This window comes from Python bivittatus, unplaced genomic scaffold (assembly GCF_059951505.1).
Source record: "Python bivittatus isolate LINGU-HERP-01145 unplaced genomic scaffold, Pbiv_v1 ctg000330_np1212, whole genome shotgun sequence".
Classification (NCBI taxonomy): Eukaryota; Metazoa; Chordata; class Lepidosauria; order Squamata; family Pythonidae; genus Python; species Python bivittatus.
The window spans coordinates 37,304,515-37,315,756 of record NW_028277058.1 but is presented as its reverse complement, the minus strand read 5'-3'; the positions used below and the strand labels follow the sequence as shown (position 1 = coordinate 37,315,756).

The window sequence follows — 11,242 nt, the reverse complement described above, 5'->3', positions numbered from 1 at the left end:
AATAGAAAGGAACTTGCTGCATTTGTGAAGGGTTAAAAATCTGAACTAAACGTATTGATTCATACCTTTTTGCAGAAATCATTCCTGAGGAAAGAAAAAAACAAAACTTTTAAACAATATCATTGAAAGAATTGTATATATGTGTGTGTGTGTGTGTGTGTGTGTATGCATGAAAGTTTGTGTCATGCTCCTAATATATGCTACCAACTACACACACCTTTGTTTTGATGAAGAGTGGCTATAAAGAAGTCTGACTACTTTTGTGTTCAAAGTGATACCTTTTGTATAGCTGAACTGAACAATGATAGACTGCTTCTCAGTTCTTGAAATTACAGTTGATAATGAAGATCATAACTGGAGTGTAGGCTTCCTGGACAAAATGGGTAGATTGCTGTTGCATATTCAGAAAGATGAGCAGAACGCCTATATCTAAAAAAAAAACAAAAAACAAAAACCAGCAGTAGCTGAGAAGAAGATAGAAAGTTATCTATCTAGGCAGGAATATGATTTTTAATGCTCTGAAAGCCTGAATCAAAATATACATGGCATGCCCTAAGACTAGAAGTGTTTTGAAGGACGCCAAAGCTTCCAGTTATTACCACAAGTAGATTCCTGTCTCAAAGATCAGATCCACACCATGAAAATCCTTATCTGAGCAAACTGAGTTAATCTGATTATTGAATATCCATACAGTATCCTTTCAGATTCCTACTTCAGAATAGAAGAAACAATTTTCACACAGTTCAAATTAGCATTCTAAAAGAAAATCCTGTATGTCAGTGTAACAATGCTGATTTGGAAGAGGGGAATGAGGTACAAACAGAAGTAATCAGTTTTGGCAGATAATGTCCGAACCTTGTTGCTGGGGGACAGTTCTTTCACGTATTAATCTGCTTTAGCTAACCTCATTAGTGACATATCTTCATTCATTATTACAAAAACAGAGCATATTATGATAGGAGGACTCAACAAGCTGTACTGAATGCTTGGAAATTTGATATTCTGGAACTTCAGTTAAATTTTTTTAAGGATGCATGTATAAGCATACCAAATACTTGAAGAGGGTATGAATGCAAAGGAGGAAAGGCTGAAGTACATGGGACAAGTATGTAGAAGTCCAAATATATCCTGTCACGATTAGCCCACTAGCATGAACAGGATACAGCTCTTTTCCTTGTAATAGACTAGGAACAGTGATGAATTGCATAGCCTTTATGTTAAAGTTCTACATGACCAAAAATAGAAAAACAATAAGGAAATGTAAAAAGAATGCTTACATCTGAATCCACTCTAAAACACTACCCTCTTTGGAAGCTGCTTATAACAGGCTATTGCAATATATATATACATACATATATATATATATATACACACACATACATATATATATATATATATATATATATATATATATATATATACACACACACACACACACACACACACACACACACAGGTAAATTTGCCAAACTCTAATTCTCTCTCCAAATCTGCTGAAAGTATGTCCATGCTGCAATCGAGCCATGTTTAAAAGTAGTATTATTGTTGCATTATTGCATTATTGCTCCATTATTGTTCCATTTTGAATTTGTCACTAATCATGAAAGAGGGTGATTTTGAAGTGAAGCAATTTGAAAGGGGTACAGAAAAAGTAGAATTCCGGCTGGAATTGGGGAGGGAGAATTGATCTCTGTCTCTTTTATTTTTTAAAAAACAGGATATTCTTGGAGTGACATGAGGGCTTACCACCTCCATCTGCTTTATCATTCAGAATGGTCTCCTACCATGCAACTCTCAGGTGTCTGAGCAACAATGGATGGTCTCAGTCATTGTAAGAAGACAGAAGAAATCTTCTATCTTTTGCAGGGAGTAATGACTCCCACAAACACTTTAATTCAATCTGGCTTTATTAAAGGTACAGAGCCAAGTCTGATTAAAAAGTTGGCAATCTCAAGGCAGTAAATGGAGCAGGCTTTCAGCAACATGTAACCAAAAGAGTATGGCCAAGTGATCTTTAATGAGCGTGGGTAGATGCTATTGTTTTCTCCATAAAAGGCTGTCAGAGAACAATTTTCTGCATGGAAGAGTTTCAAGGCCAAAGCCAGCTTGAGCATAAAGATCAATTAGGAGAGGTATCAAGAGCTTTAAGGTCACCCATCCATACTGGTCTTGGTCTTTCCCACAATGACCGGATATATTACATTTCTTTTAAAATCTTACATTTTAAAGCATAGTAATTACTTCTAAGTGTGCATCTATACATGTTTATTGTTTAATGCACATATTATGAACATTTTGTCTTTGGTGATGAACTAGCTAATCTTATCTAAAAAAGCTAAGCAGAGTTGGACCAGGTTAGTATTTTTGTGGGAGATCACTAGGAAGCCCCAGGGCCACAGGCCAGACTAGGAAGTCAAGAAAACATTCTGGAAGAAGACAAACCACTTTTGAATTGTTGTCAAGAAAACTGCAGGGGTTGACCTTGGCTCAAAAGAGACTTATTTTTTTTATCTAAGTGATCACTTAGATAAAAGATGTGCTAAAATTCTCCTTTTAGAAGGTAGCCTTCTAATTTTATTTATTCATTACTAATTTTCTCCTACAATTCTTTTTCTCTAAATTCTTGTTCACACCAACCCTTTAGTTCCTTCAATTGTAAAAATAGCTAAACCATCACATCCATAATATTTGTTTTAATTTCTTAAACTTGCCAAACTAAATTTCTTAATTCTTGTTATTTTTTTAATTCATTTCTGGCTGTGGTATATGTAAAATGAATTGTTCTTATTCTCATGTTGCCTCAATTCAATCTATATTATGTTATTCTTGTTTAGAGTTTGAGTCTTGCGGTGCTTCACATTTGTGTTTGCCAAAGAGTCAACACTGTTTCATGTTTTCAGTCTTTGTCATAGGAATGGGAGACCTGTAGCCATCCAGATCATGTTGGAAGCCAATTGCTATCAGCTAAACCAGAGCTAAAGAATACTGCAAGTAGTAGTTCATCAACATTTGGAAAGCCACAGATGCTCCCTGCAACTCTATGGGAATATCTACACTAAAACACCTCATTATTTATTTTAAAAAGTAGTTTAACTATTTTGGCTTTCCTCCTGGAGTTCTCAAAATTATATGTTTTGGGGGTCTGATGAATTCTCTTCCTCCAATCCTTTATTACAGTACCATTTTCAGAATTTCCTGAAGGTGATAGAAATTTGTGGTTTAGCCTAGTTTTTTTCCAGACATGTTGAATGCAACCAGCATTATTTCAAAGCAGCCTGGTTATTCAGTTAAGGCTGAAGTATGTAGTCATGAAGCAGATGCTAATTCAGACACAAAGTACTGAACTTTTCCCTCTCTCTCTTTCTAGGTCATTGCCATGATGACTGAGAATGGTGGAACTTGCAGTTCAATGCGGCAGGAGGATACCTGGTAGGTGAAAGGTGACTCACCATCATCAAGCGAATGGTAGATAAAGCATAATGCAGTAAAGGCCCCTCCCCTCTTTGTTTCCAGGCTTTTATATTTTATTAAATTGTATATTTTATTTAAAAATAAACAGTTCCAAATCAATTTTCCAGGTGAGAACATTGGAAGGTGAAGTGAGCATATAGATTGCATTGCTTAGAAAGGATCAGTTAAAAGTCATTCGAATACTGACCCAGTTTGGAACTTCTCCTCTTGCAAATATTTCTGACTTGCCTTGTTTGCATCTCTATGGGAAGGAACAGAAATTTCAAACGGATCAGAACACTTGGTGTTAACTTACTTAGGGAGTCATGGATACCAAGAACCAGGATGAGACTGAGATTAACTGTTCATGTTTGAAGATAGAGAAAGCTATAGTTATTTTCTCCTGAAGATTTTGTATGCAACAAATAATATACATGCAAATTATACCCCACTGCCAGATCTCCCCATGACTCTGAGAAACATCAGTTTCATTCTAGCTTGCTAATATTTGCAGCTTTCTTGTCCTGCAGCAACATTATTGGTCTCTCTGCTACTGCTGGCAGTTTAACAAGACATGTCCCATCTTATCTTAGTATGCCACAGCTGTTGCTGCTTTGCCATAGTTCTAAGCCACTGAAAAGAGAAGTATGGAAATGAGGAGAAATGGCCTTGGTTCTGTTCTAAATTCAGGATATTTAGAACATCGATAACTGCATGGCAGGAAGCTTGGATTGTCCAACACCAGGCAATTGTCATGCCTATACAGATTCAATAGTTGGTAGAAGTACTGTAGGGATTTTCCAACCAAAAGCTTATGCTAGAGCAGTAAGGAAACATTTAGGGAATATATGTGGGATGAAAATCAAGATGGCAGTTCAGATGGCTGATTCCCTACGGTATGAGAGTGCATCCAGAGGAATGGAGACCTGCAACCGATCCAGATCCATATGGCTCCCAAACTCCATCATTGGTATGACTCCTGCATCATCCTTTGGACCTCCTCCTAAATCTACTCCTACATCCAAGTCATCCTCCTCCTCATCTTCATCCTGGCTGACAAGAGCCAACTCATTCTCATAGCAGAAGGCACTGGGAGGTGGAGGAGGTGAAGGCAGGATGGTAATCTTGCTCTCTTGCAATTCTCGAGCAGAGCAGCAAGGGGTTCCAGCCACCTCATAAGTCTTGTGGAAACGTGAGTAGTCCACCTTATAATGTTTCTTCTCCTCAAAGACAACAGGCTCAAAACGATGGCCCCAAAGGATCTCACTAGCCAAGTAGGAGCTGCGAGCCTGAGTGGTCATGGCTGTTGCTTCCACCATACCCTCAAGGATAACAACAATCTCAAAGTCCTCCCTCTCCAGCTCTTCCTTGCCCATCCCATAGAGTGGACTTTCCTCATCGATCTCATGTACAATAATAATGGGAGACACTAAGAAGATACGGTCAAGGCCGATGTCATAGCCCACGTTCAGATCTCTCTGGTCTAATGGAAGATACTCACCTTCTGCTGTCATATAGGGTTTTATAAGCTGGGCCCGAACATGAGCTTCCACAATATGGCTCCTCCTTAGATTCCCCACCCGCCACATGAGGCAGAGTTTGCCATCCCGCAGAGAGATGACAGCATGATGGCTGAAGAGTAGGGTCTGGGCCCTTTTCTTGGGACGTGCCATTTTTGCCATAATGGTGCCAATCATGAAAGAATCAATAACACAGCCTACAATGGATTGTACCACGACCACCATGATGGCTAGCGGGCATTCCTCAGTCACATATCGGAAACCATAACCAATGGTTGTCTGGGTCTCCACTGAGAAGAGGAAAGCTCCCAAGAACCCATTGACATGTTTGATGCAGAATTTTGTAGCAACAGAACCACTTCCTGCCCCTGGGACATCTAAGTCACCATGGAAGAAGGCAATGATCCAAAACAGCAGGCCAAAGAATAGCCACGATACCAAGAAGGCTGCTGAAAAGATCATGAGCATGTAGCGCCAACGAGTGTCCACGCAGGTAGTGAAGATGTCAGCCATATAACGTTGAGATTTGTTGCTTAGGTTAGCAAAATAGACATTGCACTGGCCGTTCTTTTTGACAAAACGGTTACGTCGTTTCCGTCGAGGGGCATGACCTTTCCCATTCCGGCTGTGTTCGTTAATGCTGCCAAGGGAGGAGACTTTGTGCCCATCCTCTTCAGTGGAAACAATGCTGTACCTTATGAACAGGGGGGAAAGGTGATAGTTAAAAGTTGGAGGAAGACAAGTTGTGATTTCTCAAAAGATCTTTAAGAGTGCTCATACACCCAAATCCAGTATCTCATTTTCTCAACCACCTGGATGCCTGATGCTTCTACATATGACGCTTTACAGATGTGGCATGTAAACTGTAGATTTAGTATTACTAATAAAATCGCATAGCACTGGCATTGTGCAAAAATTTAGAAGGGTGAATCACTCCAAACTCAGAATACCTGCAATTAAAATAATGTTCTATTCTGTTCAGTTTTTGATGATTATCTTTAAAAAAAAAAACTGCAGATATTATGTTTGGTATGAGAGAGAGGAAAAAGCCATTAAAACAATCCTAAAAATAGGAGTTTTAGGACTCGCCCCCATATATGCCTTTACCACATATGAGTTAGAGGTCTCTTCTCTCTGCGGTATTGTGTTTGATACAAGAGTTTAGAACAATAATCTCCACATTGTCTGAATCAAAACTCAAGTCTCTGCCTAAAGCAATGGAAAATAATGCTCTATTGGGGTGTCCACCTAGCTCTTCAAGGCATTTGATTTATGGAACTGGTATGAATATACCATTCTCCAACAAGAAAGCCTAAGTTGGTTGCCTCCAAGATTTGATCTGTAATTAGCAGGACCTCCTAGAGCAGACTAGTGTACTTCAGGTGTACTGGACTATAATTCCTACTGTCCCCAGCCAAGATTACCATTGCCATACTGGCAATGGCTGATGGAAGTTACATTCCAGCACATCTGGAAGACACAAAGTTGGGATGGATCAGGCCATATGAATATGGTTTTGTAACATTTTAGCTCAGAATTGCATAAGGCTGGAAGTTTCTATTTTCTGTTCCGTTTGCATTTGTTGATCTAATCGTGCATCTGTGACAATGTTTATACACTTCCAGAGTTCTAGACAAGTCTGTTGCTACAGCAACAAGCGTGTTTCCCAGCATCCCATATCTAAAACCTAAGGTGTAATTAGAGATCAAGAGACAACGGGTTGCCAGATACCCTGAAAGAAACTCCCTCCCCGCAAGAGCTGTGACTGGCCTTTATCTCCTTCTCCTTCAAAATTTGCCACCCTCTCTGTCTCCATTTTGCCCATAATCGAGGAGAAGAGCTGCTGTGTGATTTCATCACAGAAAGTTCTGCCTGACATCATTTGCTCATAAAATGTGGTCATAGCAACTATTATTGATATCTTAAAGTACTGTGGCAGAGCGAGAGAGTGAGTATAAGGGATTAATCGCCAAGGCTTTTTTCTTTTTTTAAAATGCCAAACATCTTAAGATCAAAATACTCCTAACCTGTTTGTTTGCTGTTTGTTTAGGGCAGAACATTTTACAAACTTGGTTGAGTTTCCAGGCAGAAGTGCTTATCATGTTGTTACAGAATTACCTGTCTATAGATCAAAGATATAATACCATAAATTTAAAATATGGAACCTGGGGCAGGCCAGGGACAAAGCCTGATTGATATATCAGCAATTCTCAGTAGTTCATGTATTGTGCTTCTATAATCCATACTATGATCTGTTTGGTTTTGACAGTGTATTGCAGCCTGTATTTATTCAGTACACTATGTTTAAACAAACTATAGCTTAGTGAGATGTGAGCACTTGATCACACTTTCTTTTTTCGATGCTGTGTCCCTTGTTGGCAGGTTTACAGACTATTCTTGCTGAGACATAAGTCCTGCAAAGTTGAACAAGATTCATTCCTAGATAAACTTAATTTGGATAAACTTCCATGTGAGATCTAGCATTTTGGGAGGTGTTTTGCACAGAAGTGGGGAAGGTGGTTGGGTATATCCACTGGTGCTGATTTCCCTGCCACCCCATGTTTTACTGTTAGCTTGGACTTTTCTTTAGGGTTTCTGCTTTCTAGATTCAACTATGGGGAGCCACATCCATTCAAACAGAAGTCTGATATATGATTAACTTTGCTGAGTATCTTAATGGCCACAGGCCTTTAATGTTGAAACTAAAGAACTCAAACATCTTCCTTATGAAAAAACGCTTAAAGGTTTAGGACTGTTAAGCTTAGAAAAAGGTTAACAGAAGGAGGACATGATTGAGATGTATGAAATTATGGAGGGCATGGAGAAAGTAGACAAAATAAAGACTTGCTCTCACTCTCAAAACACTTAAAACAGGGTCATTCAATGAAGTTAATTGGAAGGAGATTTAGAACAGACAAAAGAAAGTACATCTTTACACTGTGCACTTGTGTAGTAAAGTGCATCTTTATACTTTAACTTGTGTTGAATTAGTTACCACATGATGTGGTGATGGCCACTAACTTGGATATATTAAAAGAAGATTGGATAAATTCATAGAAGATGGATCTACTGATGGATCTACTCATTGTCTTTTGGAGTGGGGCAGATATGACAAATAATAATAATAATAATATGCACTAAGTGTACAACTCCAGTGAAAACATTCCTAGCAAAAGAAATTGTTTAAATACAGCCATTGAGGTAGAGAGAGAATCCAGCATAGAATGGTCAGAATATTATAGTTAAACCAAATTCAGATATATCCCCTATACTGATTGCAGATAATCCCCATGAAACAATGGGATTATTAAAATACAAACCAACAAGCCAAGCTCAATTAGCCCTAAACCTCTGCAACAGGAAATTCACTGGCTTTGGTTACACAACATATATAACCAGGTCAGGTGAAGATCTAGCAGTGGCATTTGCAAAACATGCAAATCTTCATTAGATTTTTATGGTTTAGGGTGGTATAAGCAAACCCAGCCCATTTGATTAGTGAATGGTTCAATGTATTGTGCAAACTCAGAAAATGGGTTGGTTATTTAACAAAGTTAAGCATGTTGTCAAATCCAACCTTCCCCTAAATGCTTCCTGGAACCATTTCCTAAATTGATTTGATCATCATTTGCTTGGTCAAATGTTAAAAGGTATTCATACCCAAATTTTACAGCTACTCAAAGTTTCTGGAGCTCCCTACCAAAGGCAACGTGCTGTGAGAGGCTGTGGGAAAGCAGGAGATAAGGCACTTGAGGGTTCATCCCAGAAGAGGCAGCTCAAGGCCAGATGTGAGAGACATGGGAAGAAGTGTTTCACAGAAACTCCACTTTAATTAACTGACTATAACTGAAGATTTATTCTTATCTTTTCAAAATTCTGTACTACCCCAGAGACATTAAATATGCCTTCCTGAAATCCATGTTGTTGTTTCTTCCTTGGTCTTACCAGCTAGGCTTGACAACAACCGTGAGCCTTCAAATACCTCATCCCCCACCTTCCCACAACCTCTCACCACCTGTCCAGCTCCATCTTCACTGCCATTTTATTGAGGGGCAAAAGCATTTTTATTCATATAGATCTTTGTCTTTGTCTTTTAATTTTATTCATTTATGCAATTTCTATAGCCCCCATCTCAATCCAAGTGTCTCCAATATGATGTGCTTGACAAGGAAAGTCTTTAAGATGTGAGGACCACTTATTTTTTAATTGTTTTGCATCAACATTTCAGTAATAAATTTGCATATTATCTTATATTAGTGCTGTTAGCCACCCTAGAGGTATTTACAACAACAACAACAGCAACAACAGTGTGTGTGTGCATGTGTGTTCATAATAAATAATAAATAAATGGCGCTTTGGGTTGAAGTCCTAAATACAGGGTTCCCTGGCATACAATTCAAGCTGCTGAAACTTACACTGTAAGTTCCATGACTGTGCCTCAGCATATCTTGTGTAGACATTTCAAATACCTTATTGGGCAGCGGGGATGGGGAGCCATACAGCCAACAGAAAATTAAGGTGGCAACAGAGCAATAAAAACTGGATGGGAAACGTTACTCACCTGTTTACCCGGATGCTGCCCATGACTTGTTTTATCATGAGGTACTTCTTCTTATAAAGCTGAATGGCATCCGATGTTGTATATGATTGGAAGTATCACACACAGGACACACAAATGACGTCTCAGGTCTATAAAAGCTGCAGTTCCTTTCATTAGGGGATAGATACCTAGATTAGAAACAAAAAATGCAGAAGAAAAGTCACAGCAGCTAAAAAAAAACCCCTAATCAATAAAATTCCAGTTGTATTGTTGTCTCTATTAATATTTCATCTTTCCTCTTGCATGGAATTCAGGAAGGAATATATAGGCTGGGCTCCTACAACTTGTTAAGCCCTAAACTTGGATAATCAAAACACATCTGCAGTGTCACATAACATGCAATGCCAAAGCAAATTATCCATGTTATGAATTTAATGTGATGGCTTAGCTCACACAATGTGCTATGCCGATGAGCGGACACTGGGAGACAAGCCACTGACCCCATTTTCACATATGAGACCATTGTGGCAAGCTAGCCATTGAGTACATCAGCCAGAGGATCTACTGGGTTGGACTTCAGAGGCAACTCTGAAAGCACAAGTTTCAGAGGTGGACTCAAAGGACTACTTAGCCAAAAGAACAAGCAGGAACAGGTGATAAGGGAAGCATGGCAAGTGAGCAGCTGTATACAGTATAACAACTCCTGCAATATTGTATGTGTGTGTGCGCGCTACTCCCTCCCATTTAACACTTTGGTAGGTAGGAACATTGCCAACAAAGACCATGTTGAATAGGCTGTTGAAGAAGGTGGGAACTTCAGCAGGGACTGCTTACCTGGGCAACATACATGCCTAGCTAATCATCATCATCATCATCATCATCATCATCATCATCTTCCTGCTTCCAGGCTTCTCTTTAATGCACTGAATGTCAGGTGGGGATGAAGGGGAGAGGAGAGGGAGGCAAGGAATCCAGGGTGCTAAGAAACCAAGTCAGTGGTGGCAAAATAAATAGTATGGGAGGAAACAGCTAGGGCAGGAAAGCCCAGATTCACCTCAGATCTTGAAAACCATTTTGTCCCAGCAGTCTCCTATCCAAGCATTGATCAGATTTAGCTTCAGAGATGGTTGCATCTTGTGCTTCCTCAGTATACCACTTGGACCTTTAGGCATTTTGACTGCTGAGGCTTAAAAATAGTTTGGTTTCAACTGCTTCGCAATGCAAATGTAATTTCTTAAATGGCCGGGGATGGCATCTTGCGTGTGTGTCACCATGGTCTATATAAGGATTCTAGCTTGCATAGAATAGGGTGAGCAAACTTGGGGTGAAACAAGGCTTTTATTGTACTTATTGCATACTGGCCAAAATGGGCCTAAAATGACCCCTATTGTCCTTTCTATTAGCAGGGAATGTGGCATGAATATGCTGGTAACTTACAATATATTTTATCTTGTTATATGAAACTTCACTTGGCCACAGACACCAGTATCTATGGCCTCATCCAATGATGACTATGGAATATAAAAGACTATGACTTGGAATGTAAGTGAAGTAAATGGTAAAATGAATTAATGAAATGAATTAATGGAATTAATGAAAGAAAAAATATATATGAATGAAGCTAATCTGATCTTATGGAATGGAATGCATAAATACATGTAGAGAACTGAAGGTGATGATTTAATTATGAATGAAAGAGCTCAAATGTGTGTCAGCATGTATGAATTGGTGT

At 39.0% G+C, this 11,242-nt stretch overlaps 1 protein-coding gene across 1 annotated transcript; it reads right to left on the bottom strand.

Annotated features, from left to right (window-relative positions):
- Positions 1 to 4,325: 4,325 nt before the first annotated feature.
- On the bottom strand, positions 4,326 to 9,584 carry KCNJ4 (potassium inwardly rectifying channel subfamily J member 4). Its single transcript, XM_007433457.3, has 2 exons — positions 9,532 to 9,584; positions 4,326 to 5,664 (listed from the first exon to the last, which is right to left on the bottom strand). Exons 1-2 carry the CDS (start codon positions 9,567 to 9,569, stop codon positions 4,326 to 4,328), a joined length of 1,377 nt encoding a protein of 458 aa, XP_007433519.2. The 5' UTR covers positions 9,570 to 9,584.
- Positions 9,585 to 11,242: the final 1,658 nt, after the last annotated feature.